This window comes from Balaenoptera borealis (assembly GCF_965194805.1).
Source record: "Balaenoptera borealis genome assembly, chromosome: 8".
Classification (NCBI taxonomy): Eukaryota; Metazoa; Chordata; class Mammalia; order Artiodactyla; family Balaenopteridae; genus Balaenoptera; species Balaenoptera borealis.
The window spans coordinates 15,222,783-15,243,962 of record NC_138865.1 but is presented as its reverse complement, the minus strand read 5'-3'; the positions used below and the strand labels follow the sequence as shown (position 1 = coordinate 15,243,962).

Sequence of the window (21,180 nt, the reverse complement as noted above, 5' to 3'; positions counted from 1 at the left end):
CAGGTCACCAGAGAGTCCTGCCCTAAGGGGGGGATGAGGGCCCACCAGGGAGGGGAGATGGACGTCATGGAGGGCGAAGGCAGTCTGTGGTAGGAGACAGAGGGCGGGACACAGCGGTGCAACAGACCTCAGAGGAGGGCACCTGCCGTTCTCACGACAGTGAGGTCCCCCGGCTGCCACCTCTGCACTGGGGACAGAGCAAGGGCCTGGAGGGAGGAAGGTCTCTGGCCTCACGCCCAGCTCGGCCTCGCTGACTGACGCTGTGGCAGAGCTGGATGGGGACAGACTCGGAGCAAGAATTTAACCCATAAAATGGAGCAAACACCACCCACCTCCGGGACTGTACTGGGGATTCAAGGAGATGTGTGTGAAATGCAGTGCACACCACCGTCCATAGGTACATAAGGTGGGCACCGAACACAAATTTGTATTTTCTAACAGCTACACTGAAAAACGTAAAAAGTAACAAGTAATAACTAATTTTCATAAAATATGGTACTAACTCAATATATTCTAAAAATTTTCTTTTCAACATGTAATCAATATCCAACAAACTGTTAATGAGACATATTACAGTCCTTTTTCCTACCAAGTCTTTGCAGTACAGTATCGAGTGATACTACAGCTCTTCAGATCTGGCCACAGGTCGGGTGCTCCACAGCCTCCTGCGGCCAGTGGGTGCCCTGCTGGACGGCACAGCCCCTTAGATGCCTCAGGGTGGGCCAACCTGGCCCTGAGCAGCAAGGGAGGAGGGAGGATGGGGGGGGAGGGAAGGACAGGGAGGTGTTAGGGGACACTGTTAGGGGACAGAGGGGTGCAGGGTGGGGAGAAGAAGAGGGGGCAGAGAGGGAATTAGAGTCCCGATGGTCCAGTGACAAGCCATCGCCTGCTCTGAGTTGCCCTAACAGCTATGGGGACAGCAGTTAGGACACTGGCCCTCCTCCCTCCACTCGTGCTCCACTGCCCGGGGAAAACACTCACTTTCAGTGGGGTCTGCACCGTTTGCTGGAACCAGCAGCCTTCCTCTCGTGTGAGACCCTTCAGCTCCTGCTGGTTCCTGTAAAACACAGTGGAGAACAGCTTTGGTCTTAATCAGGGATCCTGGGTTCCAGAACTGAGCCCAGCAAACATTGTTCTGAAATTCTGGCATATGCAGCCATAAGTGAAGCAAAAACACAATGTAGGATATTTGAAGGGAGAAGACAAAACAGTCATTATTTGATACACGATTGTATTCTTACAAAACTCTAATGGTTTAGCAAAAATACTTAAATGTGAATGGATGGATGGATGAATGTTAAAAATTGTAGCAGACAATAAATTATATAAAGAATTACGAGTCAGATAAACTCATAAGGTTACAGAACACTTGTAATACAAAGACACAGCCTCAACAAGAAATAGGAGAAATTTGCCAAAGAAAAACACACATCTAGTTGAGGTATTATAAAACACTTGACTTGAAAATGCTACCTCTCTTCATAAGAAAAATACAGAAGATTTAAAAGATCTCAGTTCTTCCTAGATTAATTTATAAATTAAGGTAATACTCAAAAAATCAGCAGCTAAATCGAGCATAAGGAATGAGATGGTAACTCAGAACAATTCATGGAGTTCCTCATGTCTTATTTATCACAAAATAAATTCCATTTAGCTTTTTTTTTTTTTTAATTTTATTTATTTATTTTTGGCTGTGTTGGGTCTTCATTGCTGCATGCGGGCTTTCTCCAGCTGCTGCGAGCCGGGGCTACTCTTTGTGGTGGTGTGTGTGCTTCCCATTGCGGTGGCTTCTCTTGTTGCGGAGCACAGGCTCTAAGTGTGCGGGCTTCAGTAGTTGTGGCATGCGGGCTCAGTAGTTGTGGCTCATGGGCTCTAGAGTGCAGGCTCAGTAGTTGTGGCGCTCGGGCTTAGTTGCTCCGCGGCATGTGGGATCTTCCCGGACCAGGGCTCGAATCCGTGTCCCCTGCATTGGCAGGCGGATTCTTAACCACTGCGCCACCAGGGAAGTTCCTCCATTTAGCTTATAAGCTCTATGCTACCAATCACATCATTTAAAAAAAGCCTACCTAAGAAATTAGAGAATTTTATCTTATCTTCTGTTTGATGAAGGACTTTAAAAGCTCTGAGCAATGAAAAATAAATGTATCGATAGATTTAATTACTTAATATATAAAATTCTGCACATTAAAATACTAAACCAAATGAAAAAACACACATGCATGTACTCATGGGCACAAGAACATGTCTGCTTAGAAAGACTCGTAACAGACAAGACAACAATCATGTGAAAATAATCAAAACAAAAAAAATACAAGTTTAAGTCAGTTTTTTGCTTGTTACCAAAAAAGAAATATAATAATGTCATATCAAAACTATTGAAATGATATGACCCCAAACGTCTGTGTGTGTGTGTGTGTACAGTGAAAAATACGTTAAGAGAGTTTACTTCTACTAGGAAGCCACCCCACAAACATGTCTATTCATTGAGACAAATACTAATTTTCAAATAGGTTCAATTTAATAATAATTTTGAAATAAATGTGAAATTCCTAACGTGATGAGGAATGGCTTAAAAGCATGTAACAATCACACAGAAAAATATCACGTAGCTTTAATTCCATCACTGAACAATCATGGGAGTGACGACTCTGGCTATTCTAGACACCAGGACAGATGATAAGTAGCATAAGAGCTGCCAGTCGACCATAGCAGGGGGTGGGCTCCCTTCCCCTCCATGACCATGATCTCCCTCCATCACCACTTCCCCATGGGACTGGAGACCTGACCAGCATCGGCCTTTCCCTGTTTCTACCGCAGGCCTGGGCAAGCAGAAGGGCCAGGGCACCACACTCACCAGCAGACGCTTTGCTTCCCCCTGGGACTGGGCCGTGACATCTGTCGGCTTCACCTGCTCTTCTACCTCCTGCTCAGGGACCAGATCAGTCAGCGAATCTCTGTTGATCAGCATGTTGTTGTGGGCATTGTCCAGAGCCCCAGGACCTCTTAAGGGATGTGAGCGCCAGAAGAGGACCTTGGGAAGGCAAAGAACTGACTCAGGAGTCCATACCCACAGATCCGTGTAGTGTCTGCGGGGGACATTGTGGGTTTTGCCTCCCCACCTACTCCCATGCTGTGCCCCCCAGGTGGGTACAGACTCAGCACATCCAGGGCCCTGCTGATGGCACCAGGACCCTAGTGCTGTGCTAAGGGGGGTTCAGCACCCCTTCCTGACACCCTCCATGCCCCAGGGTGCATCCAGGGTTATGGGGTGAGGGCACCTCACAAGCAGTAAGAGGGACAGGTTTAGCACTGCCAACCAGCCTTAGGGCTGCTCTCAACAGGCCAGTTGCTCTCCTACAGTCAGCCCAGAGCTCCTAGGCCACTTGAGAGAGCCAGGGACAACAGTATAGGACAAACTGGGGACCGTGTCCACCCAGGGCCAAGCAGTTACTGAGGGCCTGATGCCACCAGGTCCTGGAGAAACCAACTCACTTTGTCCATGCACTTAGCGTCCACACCACGACCTAGAAGAGAAGACGCATCCACCTGAGCAGTGCGGAGGGCCCTCTTGCAGCACCTCCCTCCCCAGGGACAGTGCCAGGGACGGGGTGTGGGCTGGGGACTCAGACACTGAACAAGGAGCCCCGGGCCTGGTGACAGGGAGCGGGCCATTCCAAGTCTGGAGAACCCTCGGGGAGGGAGAAGAGAAGGGGGAAAATGAAATAAAATGAAACCCATGTAAAATCTCTGTGGGGTTCTGCTGAACGACCCTCTCCTCCTGACTCTTGTCACCCAGTCAAGGCGCTGACCACCTCTCTGCCCCGGCTGGGGGTCCTGAAGACATTAAGAACTGACCCTGCCCCCCGCTACACCAGACTTGGCCAGGGGGAAGAGAGGACCGTCAGCTGAGATGGGAGACTGATGTGATCCTGGCTTCGTAGGAGCAGGTGAGGTGGGAGGTGGAGGGGGATCCCGGGGAACAAGATCAGAGCCGGGCCAGGAGGAAACGGAGGAGTGGGGAGACGGAGGGGGGCCAGCGCCTCCCCCTTCCCTCCCAGAACCTCACTTCGAATGAAGAACCGCCAGAAAACATATGCGATCAGCACCAGCAGCAGGAGGACACCGGCAGCTACACTTCCGATCACCAGCTGTGAAGCGCCTGAGGAGGGAGAGTGAGTGGTGGGCAGTCTCCGGCTCATGGTCACTGTCTTTCCAGGAACCAGGGCCTCCCCACTGGCCTGGGTACCTGGTTTTCGGTCCACACATTTGAGGTCACTGAAGGGGCTACAGGGCGTGGCCACGACCATCCCATCAGGGCACCTGGGTACAGACACAGGGAGGGCATGGAGGGGATCTGTCAGGGAAAGCTGGCCGGATGAGGAGAAAGAGGGAACAATCTCTCACCCAGTGTTCCCTGACAAGACAGTGGAGGAAGGACGGGCTCCTACTCTCTGCAGGGCTGGGTCCCTTCAGTCCCCCTTGTCGGGGGAGAAGGATCTGGGCTTGTGCACTCCAGCCCCCAGGGCTCCTGCTGAGTGTTCAGAGCTGCCCCTTAAGGAGCTGGGCCTTCTCTGCAAGGCCTGCACTGGCCTCCCTGGGCTGCAGGGGAAGCCTGAGTGAAGGGGCATCTCATCCAAGTCAAGGGTCAGAGGGGTTTGGGCACAAGCCAAGCCTCATCCTCCAGTCAAGCTTTAACACAAGGACCCTCTTGTCCTCCACCTGTTGACTCTTCCTACCAATCGCAGCCAGCACTGGAGCATCAGAGAAGAGCTAATTACTATTGGCCCCTAAATCCCCAAAAAGGAAAGATTCAGATCTTATTGGGGAACAAGGGCTGGATGTGAGGCCAGCTGAGTTGGCTCGGGTTTTATGGGAAGCTTGAAGGAGCACACATATGGCCTCATTATGACTTTTGTCTGTGGTAGACACTTGCCTTTCTAGGCTCCTTCTGAGGAGGTGTAGGAGGGGGGCCCTGGGGAAGGACACACAGAGGCATGAGGAGGGGCTGCTGCATGCTCAGGAGACCCCACAGGCACAAGGGAGCCCTGAGGAGGTAGGAGGGGCTGCATGGAAACCGGAGAAAGGGGTACAAGGAAACTGGGGGGTCTCTGTGGGTTGGGAGCCCCCTAGGCTCCCATGTCTCACCGGGTGCTGCACTTGTAGCAGAATTCAGGTGCATCTTCTCTACGGAAAGTGCCAGGTTTGCACTGACACTCAGTGTCCTTGGTTGAGGTGCACGGACTTTTCTCTTCTTCCCCTGGAGACCAAAGATAAGGTTTTGGGGGTGTGTTTCCCTCACGTGTCTCTCAACCATTCTTCACCACCCAGATCCCCACCCACTCAGTTCTACTCAGTTCAGGAAGTAATTTGGGGGCCATTTTCTGCAGCAACACACACAGACTATCCAAAGGACGGCCACTGTTCACGTGTCACCAATAGAGGCATATAAAAGGGACCATGCGTCATTACAGATTACATCAGGATTGGGAAGAAAAAGGTTTTAGATCACAAATCAGGAGCAAGAGCCGGGGTGGGGTGGGGCGGGGTGTAATATGAGACACTCTGGATGGAGAGGAACGCTTGGGTGACTTCCCAACACCTGGCCCTGCTGGTCATGAAGGCTGAGAGAGGCTGAGATCCCGGAGCAGAAGTCACAGGGCTCACAGGGGCCTGGCCCAGAACCAGACTCGCCACACAGCTCAAACCCAGCCCTGTCCCACTCACCCAGGCCTCCCGTGTTGTCACTAACCAGCCCCTCCGTCAAGGGACACATTACTCCCCTCCTTCCAACTGATGTTCTGAAAGACTTCCCTACCAGGTGGCATACGTAATACAAATAATTTCTGTTTTCATTTATTTTACTGACCTAAGACAGGGTAGAATGAAGACCTAGCTGAGCTGGAAATCAGGTTTCTGACTCCCCGTTCCATTCAAATCCCATCTCATCACCCAACTGTAGGTATGGGGACATGTTCTGTACCTGATTTGCAAATCCTACAGAGTAAGCAAGAAGAGAGGGTGTTTGAATAATTGGTGTAATCCACCTTATCCGTGCACGGTGTACAATCTCCACTGGCTTCCTCCATATAGAACCCTGGGAAGGAAGGGAAAAGCTGGTGAGTAAATCCCCACAGGATTCCCAGAGGCTGGCAGTGTGGACAGGGCTGCCTCTTTCGGCCATCAGTGGAATCCACACGGGGAACTCTCCTTGACCTGGCTTTAATCTTTTGATTCTACATCTACCACACACCTTAGACCAGTACTGCCAACAGGAGTATATTACTAGCCACACATAAAAGTCACATTCATAGTTGGCACACTAAAGAGGAAAAAGAAAGGGCTTCCCTGGTGGCGCAGTGGTTGAGAATCTGCCTGCTAATGCAGAGGACACGGGTTCGAGCCCTGGTCTGGGAGGATCCCACATGCCACAGAGCAACTAGGCCCGTAAGCCACAATTACTGAGCCTGTGCGTCTGGAACCTGTGCTCCGCAACAAGAGAGGCCGCGATAGTGAGAGGCCCGCGCACCGCGATGAAGAGTGGCCCCCGCTTGCCGCAACTAGAGAAAGCCCTCGTACAGAAACAAAGACCCAATATAGCCAAAAAAAAAAAATCCAAGTCACTTGTATATTAAAAAAAAAAAAAAGAGTAAAAAGAAAGAGGCAATATCCAACATAGTATCATTTCAACATGTATCAATATAAAACAGTGAGATTTTTACTTACTTTAATACCTCACTAAAAAAATAAAACTCATGCTCCCTTCACAGTGTTCAGGGTCTGTGGCCTCCTCCCACCTGTCCCGGTGACCTCTCCACCTTCCACTCACCCCAGCTGCCCCCTAGCTTTGCTCAAAGAAGCCCAGCCCTGCCCCTTGGGGTGACAGTTCCCGGGGGCCCCCTCAGGAGCTCTACCTGGCTCTCTGCACCAAAGTCACCATCCCCAGGAGGCCTCACCAACCCCGACTCTGTCCCACCCATCACTCAATTATCCTCACGGTTGCTATCTCATCTCTCTAACTGTCACATTTGTCCATCTGTCTGGGTACCATCCTAGGAGGAGGGTTCCAGGAGGGCGGGGGCCTCGTGCCCTCCACTGGCACAGTGCCTGGCACATGGAAGACTTCCAGTAAATGCCTGCGGAATAAGAACCAGGAACTGCAGGAATCAGAAGACCAGAAGGACTTGGAGACAAGGGTGGGGTAAGGGCTGGAGATCAGTCTTAGAATGTACCTGGTGGACACAACTTCTCTGAGAGGCTGCGATTCCATCTCTGTGGGGCAGCTAATTGCTGGTGAAATTTTTCCTGCCTTATGTGCATGGCTGAAGCAGCCGCAGTCTGTGGAGACAAAGCAGGGACGGGCATGAGTGGCTTCCAGACTCTCATCCCTCCCAGGATGCATCCCACAGTCCCTTGACCACAGCCTGCAAAACGAAACAGAACTGGGGCCTTTCTTCCAGCTATAAACTCTCATTCTTTTCATGTCTGTCCTCTGGCCTTTTGTGCTACCAAGTAACTTACACTTAAATTTTTTTCCTGGTATTCCTTTCTCTTATAATAAAATAAAATATGTTTATTCCGGAAAGTATGGGCAAGGAAAAAATTTTTTAAAAGAATACAGAAACCACAGGGATCCCCTCAGTTAGAGAAAACATCCATTATTTTGTGTCTTTACTTCTTCTATTTGACCATATGTGTAATACTCTCAGGCTCTCTCTCTTTCTTTCTCCCATGCGTGTACGTGCGCGCACACACACATTTTCACAAATGAGTCTTATACTATGCACACACTTTTTCAAAAGCAGGATACAGAATCACAGTTGAGTCATGAACTTTTGGCTTTAACCGGACAAGCTGTCCTGGAAAGGAAGCTGTTAGAGTTCCACATAATGAGTCACACAGAGGAAGAAGAAACAGCAATACAGGGTTTTGAGATGAGTCTCCGTGCTAACAATGACACAACGGGGCCAGTCGAAAAAATCTGAATGGAGTCTGCGGATCTGATGAGGATTAACGTGTTGATGTTAGTGTTCTGATGCTGAAGGCTGTGCTGTAGTTTTGGGGGAGCATGTCCTCATTTGTAGGAAATATACATTCAAGTATTCGGTCATGGGATCTAGCATGTCAGCAGCTATTTTTCACATGGTACAAGAAAAAGGGGGGGGGGTTTGTATAGTCTTTGCAACTTTGCTTTAACCTGGGAGTGACAAAAGAGAAAGTGAAATTAAGGAAAAAAGAAAGAAAGAAAGAAAAACAAAGTTACAATGGAAACAGCTTATGTTGAGCCCAGTTCAACTGCCTGGATCTAAACAACATAAAATGCAGCTCTCTTCCACAGAAAAGCCTGTCAAGTATTTGGGGACAGCTAAGCCCACATATGTCCTCTAAGTCGTCCCTTCCCCAGGCTGGGCCTCCTCCGAGTCCCCACAGGTTGGTAGAATCTCCTTTCCCTGCCTTCACAGTCCTATTCCCCCCTCTCTTTCCTGGTTCTCCTCTCACAGGCTCTCTCCCTCAATGTTTTATGATGAACATTTTCATGCATCCAACAAAGTTTAAAGATCTGTACGGTAAACTCTCATATACTCACCACCTAGATTCTGTAACTAATATTTTGCTATATATGCCTTATCACATATTTCTTTCTTTTTTTAAATTAATTTATTTAATTTTTATTTATTTTTGGCTGCGTTGGGTCTTCGTTGCTGCACGCGGGCTTTCTCTAGTTGTGACTTGCAGGCTCTAGAGCGCAGGCTCAGTAGTTGTGGCGCACGGGCTTAGCTGCTTCACGGCTTGTGGGATCTTCCCGGACCAGGGCTTGAACCCGTGTCCCCTGCATTGGCAGGCAGATTCTTAACCACTGCGCCACCAGGGAAGCCCCATATTTCTTTCTTTATCCATCCCTCTGTCCATTCTCCTAAGTGTCTTATTTTTATGATGAAATTCACATGTCTGCAACTCAATACTTCAGCATTATGTCAGTAACTTGAGCTCCATATTTCTTTACAGTTTTTTTTCAGTGTTAAGATTTACAAAGAAGGAAATGCACAATTCTTAAGGGTACCATTCAAATGGTTTTTTAAAATGCATACACTTGGGAAACCCAGACCCTCTATCTAGATCCCGGAAATTAGCATTACTACAGAACATTCCTTCACACCCCTTTCTAGGTTATCCTAATCTCCTATGTGACTCCAAGAGGAAGTGGCCTTCATCAGATGGAGGAAGGTCTCTTCTGCCCTGATATAATGAGAGGTTTTATCATGACAGGGAGGTTAAGTGTTGTCGAATGCTTTTTCTGCATCTGTTAAGCTGTTCATATAGATTTTCTCCTTCATGGTGTTAGCATAGTGAAAAACACTGATTCATTTTCAGATGTTATTCCTGTGATTAACCCCACTTGGTCATGGCACGTTTTCTTCTTTAAAAATTCCTGAATTTAGTTTACTATTTGTTTTGTTAAGGAATTTTGCCTCTGTTTTTAGGAAGGATATTGAAAGGTATTAATATTTTTCTTCCTTTCAAATGTTTTTGTCAGGTTTCACTATTAAGGTTATGCTGGGCTTAGAAACTACTGAAGAACTTTTAAGTTGTCTGAAAGAATTTGTGTAAGATTTTTGTCAGTTCTTTTACTGTTTGTATTTTTGCCGCCTCCCCCACCCCCCCACCTGCTGCCTGATCTGGGGTCTCCTGGTCATCCACTCCCAGTCTCAGAAATCTCATGGATCCTTGAAAATCTCTACTGGCACTGAGGAATCAAAACCACAGCACTGGGGTGCCCCATTTTTACCTCTTAGACTAGCAAAGAATTAACGTGTGGTTTAGTGTGGCAAAGGTGTAGGGAAACAGGCACACTTGTGGACTCTTGGGTGTGAGGTAAAATGGTCCAGCCTTCTTCTGGAGGCCAGTTTATCCTTATCTAAACAAAAGTGTAAAATTATCTAACCTGCTGACAGCAATTCTACTTCTAAGGAGTTACCTAACAGACAATGCACATGGCTACACGGATACTTGACAGTGCCTACAGGCGCCCAGAGCCATTCATCAGGCAGTGTTCAACATGAGTCCCACCTATGACAAACTGATATTTTAAAAACTAATTCTATATTTTTTTGTGAATACAAAACGTTATTTCTTTTCTGATTTTTAGTACTAATTTGTACAATGAAAAGTACACATTTTCATGATTCCTGTAACCTCGTTAGGCCCTTAATTTTTTTTTTTTCCTGTGAACGTATAAGAAACTTCGAAAAGAGCCTCAAACAATCTGAGAAAGCAGTGGAAGTAGGCACATTTTTTTCCATAGTGAGTTTCTTTAGGATGCACACCGATAGTGGTAAATCACACCCAGAGCCTCTAGCTCGCCTCCTAAAGAAGTGGTGAGAATCTGGTCCCAATGGTGAGTTGATTGATGGTTTCTACACAGCACCCACAAATTGCAACAAACAGGAAGCAACGTTAAAGGTTGCTCCCCTTTCAGGGAAAAGGAAATTCAAAGGTGCTTAAGGCAGTGGTGGGGGAAGGCGGGGGCCTACACGGTTAATCGATTTACAAAGGACACGTTTTAAAAGTTAAACGTGGTCTTCCTTGGTGCCGCAGTGCTTGGGAGTCCGCCCGCCAATGCGGGGGACGCGGGTTCGAGCCCTGGTCCGGGAGGATCCCACATGCCGCGGAGCAACGAAGCCCGTGCGCCACAACTACTGAGCCTGTGCTCTAGAGCCCGCGAGCCACAGCTACTGAGCCCACGTGCCACAACTACTGAAGCCCGCGCGCCTGGAGCCCGTGCTCCGCAACAAGAGAAGCCACCGCAATGAGATCCCCGCTCACCGCGGAGGAGGGTGGCCCCCGCTCGCCGCAACTAGAGAGGGCCCGCGCCCAGCGGCAAAGACCCAACACAGACAAAAAAATAAATAGATAAAATAAATAAATTTAAAAAAAAAAGTTAAACGTAGTGCAAAATAAAAAGAGAGAAAGAGAGAAAGTTAGAGTGAGGAGGATCGGAGGAAGGAAAGGGGAAGAGAAAGAAAAGGCGATCTGTCTGTCACTCGCTGATGCTCGCCTGGGACCAATCTGGAGGCCAGACCCTCCAAGGACCCGGAGGCGGAGAGCGGGCTCTTCTCCTTCGGGGCCGCAGGTAGATGCTGCCAGCCCCGGATCCGCACCCCGCCACCCCCTCACCCCCTGTACTTGGACTTCGCCAGGGAGGGTCCTGCCGGGACATGCCCAGCCGTGTCCCGCCCCCCTCCCCCCCGTCCTTTCCCGGCCATGGAGCGCGCCACCTGGCGGGACTCCCGGCGGGGACTCACCGACAGAAGGACACCCGGGACGACGAAGATGAGAACCAAGGCGCCCCGCAGCCGAGGCCTGGGACCGGGGGCGCGCCCTGCCCGGGTGCTCGAGGCGGCCTGTGTGCTCTGTCCCAGCTGCCCCGTGCTGTCGCGGGGCGCTCGCTGTCCCAGCCGCCGCGGGGTGACAGCCGGCAGAGCCATCAGGAAGCAACAGTGTCTTTCGTGGGGCGCTGGATCGTCCCTGCCGCCTGCGCAGTGCGCGGGGCACGGCTCTACGGTCTAATGACTCAGCCAGACCCTAGCTTTATACCCTGTCCTGGGGTTGCGCCATCCGCGGGGGCGAATGAGCTACGCCTTCCGTCGAGTTGACGTAAACATTCACCACTTCTAGCCAATCGCGTGTGGCTCAGGAGAGGAGCCCAGCGACCTGGAGGGCACCTCTGTTTCAAAGAGGAAACTGCCTGCTTTGGCGGCTGATGCCCGGGGATGCGGTTTTTCATCAAGGGTCCGGTCTGTGCCTTTGGGAGGTGGGGACAGGGCACCTCCCACATGCTCTGTTGTGATCCGGGCTGTGAGATTCAGAATCTGCGTTCAAGTGGGGTCCTGACCCTGCCCCTTTGCAGGGCAAATGCCCCACCCGTTCATAAACCCTGAACCACCTGTCTTCTGACTACCGCCTTCTGCCCACTCTCAGCTTCTGCTCCTCCCCGCCCCCCCTCCATTGACCAGGGCCCCAAGGAGGCCAGAGAACAGGGACTCCCAAGAAGGAGACCCCCCGAGAGTCTGCGGAGCGCCTCCAGCCCCGCTTGGCACAGAGTGAGTGCCCTGCACGTATTGTAGGGGTGTGAACTAAGAAACCGTGAATTGTTAGAAAAATCAGTAGACTGCCAGACTCACTTGCACTTTCTGAGATTTAAGTGCTTAGAGAATGAGACAGACCTGGTGGGATTTTTTGCCCTGGGCCTATTCACGTAATTAATGTTAATGATCAATTTACTATCGAACTACAAATACGTATTTATTTAAAGGCAAAGGATACACACTATATTTTCCTGTTGCGAACTCTACTTTTTAAGGACCTTAATTATCATTAGCATGTCTGTATAAATTTACTTTCGTCACGTTTGTTTTATAAACCTGAAGTTCTACCTGATAGAACATTTGGACCCTGGTGAATACCCCCTCAGGATTCCCAGCACCTTCCTCTACCCTCTCTCTCACCCTCCAGTGTCTGGGTTGGGCCTCTGATATCTGTGGGCTCTTGCCATGGACTCCATGGTGCTGTTCCCAAGCCCGAGTCTGTCCCCCATTCTTCACTGGTGCTGGGCTCTCTATCCTAGAGGGGTGTGAGCATTTATGACACAATGCAGGTACAAATACTTTGTTAAAAAAAAGTTCCATCAAAGTCTGTTATGGCACCTTTCAGATATAATGATGCAAAATATAGAGAAAGGAACCTTTATTATGAAAACCTCTTCCACTGAAAGGAATCATCTATTCACGGTGAGCCTGGTTCAAAGCAGAGTAAGTCATCCTCCTCTTCCCTCTATGCCTTTCCTTTCTTTCCTTCATCATTTTGCTCCACAGGCCTACTTCCTATTAGGATGTTGCAGATTGGGAACAAGGGTCCCTGTCCTGTGCTGCACGGTGGTAGTGGTGGGGTGAAGTGGGGGGGGGGACCACAACTGGGAGGTGTTCTGGAAGCTGCCCCCTCAGAAGCCTGGTGAGGGCCCAGAAGCCTGGTAGGGAAGTGCTTTTGTATTTGCTGTTTGTCACAGCAATGCCCCCAACCAGACCCTATATTGGATTTTTTTTTTCTTTTTTTTAATTGCAGACCAGAATACCAACATGTCCACTGGAGACCTCTGGGTTCTAATCATCCCTGAGTCAATAAATCCCTGTGTGACTTGAGGAAAGGTTTTTTTTAATTAAAAACATTTAAAAAATATTTTACACACTGCCCCTTGACGCCGGTGGCCTGAGGCAGGTCTTCTATTAACAGTCCAACTAGAGGAGGGGGAGTCTAAGCTGGTCCTGGGGAGGGGAGCTGCCAGAGAGAACCCAAGGCAGATTGGATGGAATTGATGACTCAGGCTGGTGGAGGTCTTGGGTACCCCCAGCCTCGTCACCTACCATGTCACTGAGAACCAAGAGGAAGCAAGAGACATTCGAACCAGCCAGGGGAAATCCGCCCCAGCCCCTGTGCTAAAGCCCACAGTCATGGAGCTGTCTCTGAGTCTCTTAACTCTCCGCTTGTATACAGTTCTTTTTTCTTTACTTGTTGCCTTTTGATGCTCTTCACCCATTTCTCCACCCCTCCAACCGCCTCCCCCCCCACCCCAGGCAACCATCAATCTGTTCTCTGTATTTGTGAACTTGATTTGGGGTTTTTTTGGGTTTTGTGCTTTTTTTTAAAAAGATTTTATATGTAAGAAAGATTATATTGTATTCTCTTTCTCTGTCTGGTTTATTTCACTTAGGATAATGCCCTCAAGGCCCATCCATGTTTTCACAAATGGCAGGATTTCATTCTTTTTATGGTTGAATAATAGTCCATTGTGTGTATGTGTGTGTGTGTGTGTGTGTATATATATATATATATATATATACACACATATATATATATATATATATATATATATATATGCCACAATTTCTTTATCCATTCATCTATTGATGGACACTTAGGTTGTTTCCATATCTTGGCTATTGTAAATAACGCTGCTATGAACATGGGTGTGCAGATATCTTTTCCAGTTAGTGTTTTCATTTTTTTCAGATAAATACCCAGAAGTAGAATTGCTGGATCATATGGTAGTTTTATTTTTAATGTTCTGAGGAACCTCCATAATTTTTCATAGTGGCTGCACCAATTTACCATCCTACCAAGAGTGCACAAGGGCTCCCTTTTCTCTGCTGCCTCACCAATACTTGTTATTTCCTGGGTTTTTTTGATAATAGCCATTCTAACAAATTTGAGGTGATATCTCATTGTGGTTTTGATTTGCATTTCCCTGATGATTAGTGATATTAAACATCTTTTCATGTACCTGTTGGCCATCTGTATGTCTTCTCTGGAAAAATATCTGTTCAGATCTTCTGCCAATTTTTTAATTGGATCGTTTGGTTTTTCTTATTGAGTTGTATGAGTTGCTTATATATTTTGGATATTAGCCCTTTTTCAGATATATGGTTTGCAAACATTTTCTCCCATTCAGTATGTTGCCTTTTTGTTTAGTTGATGGTTTCCTTTGCTGTGCAGAAGCTTTTTAGTTTGATGTAGTCCCACTTGTTTATGTTTGCTTTTGTTGCTTTTGCTTTCGGTGTCAGATTCAAAAAATCATTGCCAGGACCAATGTCAAGGAACTTAACTGCCTACGTTTTCTTTCTAGGAGTCTTATGGTTTCAGTTCTTATGTTCAAATCTTTAATCCATTTTGAGTTAATTTTTGTGTATGGGGTAAGATAGCGGTCCAGTTTTGTTCCTTTGCATGTGGCTTTCCAGTTTTCCCAACACCATTTATTGAACAGAAGTCCTTTCCCCATTGTATATTCTTGACTCCCTTGGCATAAATTAATTGACCATATATGCATGGGTTTATTTCTGGGCTCTCTATTCTAGTCCATTGATCGATGTGTCTGTTTTTATGCCAATACCATACTGTTTAATTACAATAACTTGGAAATATAGTTTGAAATCAGGAAGCAGGATGCCTCTAGCTATGTTCTTCTTTCTTAAGACTGTTTAAGCTATTCGGGGTCTTTGGTGGTTCCATACAAATTTAAGATTATTTTATTTATTTACTTATTTATTTAATGTTTATATATATATTTTTAAATTTTCTTATTAGTCATCCATTTTATACACATCACTGTATACATGTCAATCCCAATCTCCCAATTCATCACACCACCCCCACCCCCCGCCGCTTTCCCCCCTTGGTGTCCATAAGTTTTTTCTCTACATCTGTGTCTCAATTTCTGCTGTGCAAACCGGTTCATCTGTACCATTTTCTAGGTTCCACATATATGCGTTAATATATGATATTTGTTTTTCTCTTTCTGACTTACTTCACTCTGTATGACAGTCTCTATATCCATACACGTCTCTACAAACAACCCAATTTCGTTCCTTTTTAGGGCTGAGTAATATTCCATTGTATATATGTACCACTATTTCTTTATCCATTCATCTGTCGATGGGCATTTAGGTTGCTTCCACGTCCTGGCTATTGTAAATACTGCTGCGATGAACATTGGGGTGCATGTGTCATATTGAATTATGGTTTTCTCTGGGTATATGCCCAGTAGTGGGATTGCTGGATCATATGGTAATTCTATTCTTAGTTCTTTAAGGAACCTCCATACTGTTCTCCATAGTGGCTATATCAATTTACATTTGCACAAACAGTGCAAGAGGGTTGCCTTTTCTCCACACCCTCTCCAGCATTTGTTGTTTGTAGATTTGCTGATGATGCCAATTCTAACAGGTGTGAGGTGATACCTCATTGTAGTTTTGATTTGAATCTCTCTAATAATTAGTGATGTTGAGCAGCTTTTCATGTGCTTCCTGGCCATCTGTATGTCTTCTTTGGAGAAATGTCTATTTAGGTCTTCTGCCCAATTTTGGATTGCGGTGTTTGTTTCTTTAATATTGAGCTGCATGAGCTGTTCATATATTTTGGAGATTAATCCTTTGTCCAATGAATCATTTGCAAACATTTTCTCCCATTCTGAGGGTTGTCTTTTGGTCTTGTTTATGGTTTCCTTTGCTGTGCAAAAGCTTTTAAGTTTCATTAGGTCCCATTTGTTTATTTTTGTTTTTATTTCCATTACTCTCGGAGGTGGATCAAAAAATATCTTGCTGTGATTTACATCAAAGAGTGTTCTTCCTATGTTTTCCTCTAAGAGTTTTATAGTGCCTGGTCTTACATTTAGGTCTCTAATCCATTTTGAGTTTATTTTTGTGTACGGTGTTAGGGAGTGTTCTAATTTCATTCTTTTACATGTAGCTGTCCAGTTTTCCCAGCACCACTTATTGAAGAGACTGTCTTTTCTCCATTGTATATCCTTGCCTCCTTTGTCATAGATTAGTTGACCACAGGTGCATGGGTTTATCTCTGGGCTTTCTATCCTGTTCCATTGATCTATATTTCTGTTTTTGTGCCAGTACCATATTGTCTTGATTACTGTAGCTTTGTAGTATAGTCTGAAGTCAGGGAGTCTGATTCCTCCAGCTCCGTTTTTTCCCCTCAAGACGGCTTTGGCTATTCGGGGTCTTTTGTGTCTCCATACAAATTTCAAGATTTTTTGTTTTAGTTCTGTAAAAAATGCCATTGGTAATTTGACAGGGATTGCATTGAATCTGTAGATTGCTTTGGGTAGTACAGTCATTTTCACAATATTGATTCTTCCAATCCAAGAACATGGTATGTCTCTCCATCTGTTGGTATCATCTTTAATTTCTTTCATTAGTGTCTTATAGTTTTCTGCATACAGGTCTTTTGTCTCCCTAGGTACGTTTATTCCTAGGTATTTTATTCTTTTTGTTGCAATGGTAAATGGGAGTGTTTTCTTAATTTCTCTTTAAGATTTTTCATCATTAGTGTATAGGAATGCAAGAGATTTCTGTGCATTAATTTTGTATCCTGCAATTTTACCAAATTCATTCATTAGGTCTACTAGTTTTCTGGTGGCATCTTTAGGATTCTCTATGTGTAGTATCATGTCATCTGCAGACAGTGACAGTTTTACTTCTTCTTTTCCAATTTGTATTCCTTTTATTTCTTTTTCTTCTCTGATTGCCATGGCTAGGACTTCCAAAACTATGTTGAATAATAGTGGTGAGAGTGGACATCCTTGTCTTGTTCCTGATCTTAGAGGAAATGCTTTCACTTTTTCAACATTGAGAAGGATGTTTGCTGTGGGTTTGTCGTATATGGCCTTTATTATGTTGAAGCAGGTTCCCTCTATGCCTACTTTCTGGAGAGTTTTTATCATTAATGGGTGATGAATTTTGTCAAAAGATTTTTCTACATCTATTGAGATGATCATATGGTTTTTATTCTTCAATTTGTTAATATGGTGTATCATATTGATTGATTTGCATATATTGAAGAATCCTTGCATCCCTGGGATAAATCCCACTTGATCATGGTGTATGATCCTTTTAATGTGTTGTTGGATTCTGTTTGCTAGTATTTTGGTGAGGATTTTTGCATCTATATTCATCAGTGATATTGGTCTGTAATTTTCTTTTTTTGTAGTATCTTTGTCTGGTTTTGGTATCAGGGTGATGGTGGCCTCATAGAATGAGTTTGGGAGTGTTCCTTCCTCTGCAATTTTTTGGAAGAGTTTGAGAAGGATGGGTGTTAGCTCTTCTCTAAATGTTTGATAGAATTCACCTGGGAAGCCATCTGGTCCTGGACTTCTGTTTGCTGGAAGATTTTTAATCACAGTTTCAATATCATTACTTGAGATTGGTCTGTTCCTATTTTCTATTTCTTCCTGGTTCAGTTTTGGAAGGCTATACCTTTCTAAGAATTTGTTCATTTCTTCCAGGTTGTCCATTTTATTGGTATAGAGTTGCTTGTAGTAGTCTCTTAGGATGCTTTGTATTTCTGCAGTGTCTGTTGTAACTTCTCCTTTTTCATTTCTAATTTTATTGATTCGAGTCCTCTCCCTCTTTTTCTTGATGAGTCTGGCTAATGGCTTATCAACTTTGTTTATCTTCTCAAAGAGCCAGCTTTTAGTTTTATTGATCCTTGCTATTGTTTTCTTTGTTTCTATTTCATTTATTTCTGCTCTGATCTTTATGATTTCTTTCCTTCTGCTAACTTTGGGTTTTGTTTGTTCTTCTTTCTCTAGTTCCTTTAGGTGTAACGTTAGATTGTTTATTTGAGATTTTTCTTGTTTCCTGAGGTAGGCTTGTATAGCTATAAACTTCCCTCTTAAAACTGCTTTTGCTGCATCCCATAGGTTTTGGATCGTCGTGTTTTCATTGTCATTTCTCTCTAGGTATTTTTTGATTTCCTCTTTGATTTCTTCAGTGATCTCTTGGTTATTTAGTAATGTATTGTTTAGCCTCCATGTGTTTGTGTTTTTTACGTTTTTTTCCCCTATAATTCATTTCTAATCTCATAGCATTGTGGTCAGAGAAGATGCTTGATATGATTTCAATTTTTTAAATTTACTGAGGCTTGATTTGTGACCCGGGATGTGATCTATCTTGGAGAATGTTCCATGCGCACTTGAGAAGAAAGTGTAATCTGCTGTTTTTGGATGGAATGTCCTATAAATATCAAATTAAATCTCTCTGGTCTATTGTGTCATTTAAAGCTTGTGTTTCCTTATTAATTTTCTGTCTGGATGATCTGTCCATTGGTGTAAGTGAGGTGGTCAAGTCCCCCACTATTACTGTGTTACTGTCGATTTCCTCTTTTATAACTGTTAGCAGTTGCCTTATGTATTGAGGTGCTCCTATGTTGGGTGCATATATATTTATAATTGTTATATCTTCTTCTTGGATTGATCCCTTGATCATTATGTACTGTCCTTCCTTGTCTCTTGTAACATTCTTTATTTTAAAGTCTATTTTATCTCATATGAGTATTGCTACTCCAGCGTTTTTTAAATTTCCATTTGCATGGAATATCTTTTTCCATCCCCTCACTTTCAGTCTGTATGTGTCCCCAGGTCTGAAGTGGGTCTCTTGTAGACAGCATATAGATGGGTCTTGTTTTTGTATCCGTTGAGCGAGCCTGTGTCTTTTGGTTGGAGCATTTAATCCATTCACGTTTAAGGTAATTATCGATATGTATGTTCCTATTACTATTTTCTTAATTGTTTTGGTTTTGTTTTTGTAGGTGCTTTTCTTCTTTTGTGTTTCCCACTTAAGGAAGTTCCTTTAGCATTTGATGTAGAGCTGGTTTGGTGGTGCTGAATTCTCTTAGCTTTTGCTTGTCTGTAAAGCTTTTGATTTCTCCATCGAATCTGAATGAGATCCTTGCCAGGTAGAGTAATCTTGATTGTAGGTTCTTCCCTTTCATCACTTTAAATATATCATGCCACTCTCTTCTGGCTTGTAGAGTTTCTGCTGAGAAATCAGCTGTTAACCTTATGGGAGTTCCCTTTTATGTTATTTGTTTTTTTCCCTTGCTGCTTTCAATAATTTTTATTTGTCTTTAATTTCTGTCATTTTGATTACTATGTGTCTCAGAGTGTTTCTCCTTGGGTTTATCCTGTATGGGAGTCACTGTGCTTCCTGGACTTGGGTGGCTATTTCCTTTCCCATGTTAGGAGAGTTTTTGACTATAATCTCTTCAAATATTTTCTCGAGTCCTTTCTCTCTTCTTCTGGGACCCCTGTAATGTGAATGTTGTTGCGTTTAATGTTGTCCCAGAGGTCTCTTAGGCTGCCTTCATTCCTTTTCATTCTTTTTTCTTTATTCTGTTCCGCAGTAGTGAATTCCACCATTGTGTCTTCCAGGTCACTTATCCGTTCTTCTGCCTCAGTTATTCTGCTATTGATTCCTTCTAGTGTATTTTTCATTTCAGTTATTGTATTGTTCATTTCTGTTTGTTTGTTCTTTAATTCTTCTAGATCTGTGTTGAACATTTCTTGCATCTTCTCGATCTTTGCCTCCATGCTTTTTCCAAGGTCCTGGATCATCTTCACTATCATTAATCTGAATTCTTTTTCTGGAAGATTGCCTATCTCCATTTCCTTTAGATGTTTTTCTGGGGTTGTATCTTGTTCCTTCATCTGGTACATAGCCTTCTGCCTTTTCATCTTGTCTATCTTCCTGTGAATGTGGTTTTTGTTCCATAGGCTGCAAGATTGTAGTTCTTCTTGTTTCTGCTGTCTGCCCTCTGGTGGATGAGGCTATCTAAGAGGCTTGTGCAAGTTTCCTGATGGGAGGGACTGGTGGTGGGTAGAGCTGGCTGTTGCTCTGGTGGGCAGAGCTCAGTAAAACTTTAATCCGCTTGTCTGCTGATGGTTGGGGCTGGGTTCCCTCCCTGTTGGTTGTTTGGCCTGAGGTGACCCAACACTGGAGCCTACCTGGGCTCTTTGGTGGGGCCAATGGCAGACTCTGGGAGGGCTCACACCAAGGAGTATTTCCCAGAACTTCTTCTGCCAGTGTCCTTGTCCCTTGGTGAGCCACAGCTGCCCCCCACCTCTGCAGAAGACCCTCCAACACTAGCAGGTAAGTCTGGTTCAGTCTCCTATGGCGTCACTGCTCCTTCCCCTGGGCCCCGATGTGCACACTACTTTGTGTGTGCCCTCCAGGAGTGGAGTCTCTGTTTCCCTCAGTCCTGCCGAAGTCCTGCAATCAAATCCCGCTAGCCTTCAAAGTCTGATTCTCTAGGAATTCCTCCTCCTGTTGCCAGACCCCCAGGTTGGGAAGCCTGATGTGTGGCTCAGAACCTTCACTCCAGTGGGTGGACTTCTGTGGTATAAGTGTTCTCCAGTTTGTAAGTCACCCACCCAGCAGTTATGGGATTTGATTTTATTATGATAGCGCCCCTCCTACTGTCTCATTGTGGCTTCTCCTTTGCCTTTGCATGTGGGGTATCTTTTTTGGTGAGATACAGTGTCTTCCTGTCGATGATTGTTCAGCAGTTAGTTGTGATTTCGGTGTTCTTGAAAGAGGGAGTGAAAGCATGTCCTTCTACTCCACCATCTTCCTTACCTCAAGTGTCAAGATCATTTTTTTCTATTTCTGTGAAAATGCGATTGAAATTTTGATAGGGATTGCATTGAATCTGTAGATTGTTTTGGGTATATGAACATTTTAACAATATTGATTCATCAATTCCATGAACATTTACTATTTTTCCATTTATTTGTGTCTTCTTCAATGTCTTGTAGTTTTCAATATACAGATCTTTCGCTTCCTT

The 21,180-nt window shown here is 45.2% G+C and overlaps 1 protein-coding gene across 3 annotated transcripts in view; it reads right to left on the bottom strand.

Annotated features, from left to right (window-relative positions):
- LOC309633313 (tumor necrosis factor receptor superfamily member 10A-like) overlaps positions 1-21,180 on the bottom strand; it is a 38,822-nt gene that overhangs the window by 1,039 nt on the left and 16,603 nt on the right. Inside the window, exons 1-9 of one of the 3 annotated variants that reach the window (XM_082401976.1) lie at positions 11,301-11,620; positions 7,230-7,335; positions 5,981-6,094; positions 5,146-5,257; positions 4,247-4,320; positions 4,067-4,159; positions 3,493-3,524; positions 2,855-3,031; positions 982-1,057 (exon numbers count right to left, since the gene is read on the bottom strand). In XM_082401976.1, coding sequence (XP_082258102.1) covers positions 982-1,057; positions 2,855-3,031; positions 3,493-3,524; positions 4,067-4,159; positions 4,247-4,320; positions 5,146-5,257; positions 5,981-6,094; positions 7,230-7,335; positions 11,301-11,483 — 967 coding nt within the window. In that variant the 5' untranslated portion in view covers positions 11,484-11,620. Of the gene's footprint in view, positions 1-981; positions 1,058-2,854; positions 3,032-3,492; positions 3,525-4,066; positions 4,321-5,145; positions 5,258-5,980; positions 6,095-7,229; positions 7,336-11,300; positions 11,622-21,180 lie in introns of those variants that run through there. The other 2 variants (XM_082401974.1, XM_082401975.1) reach the window with 2 other exon arrangements.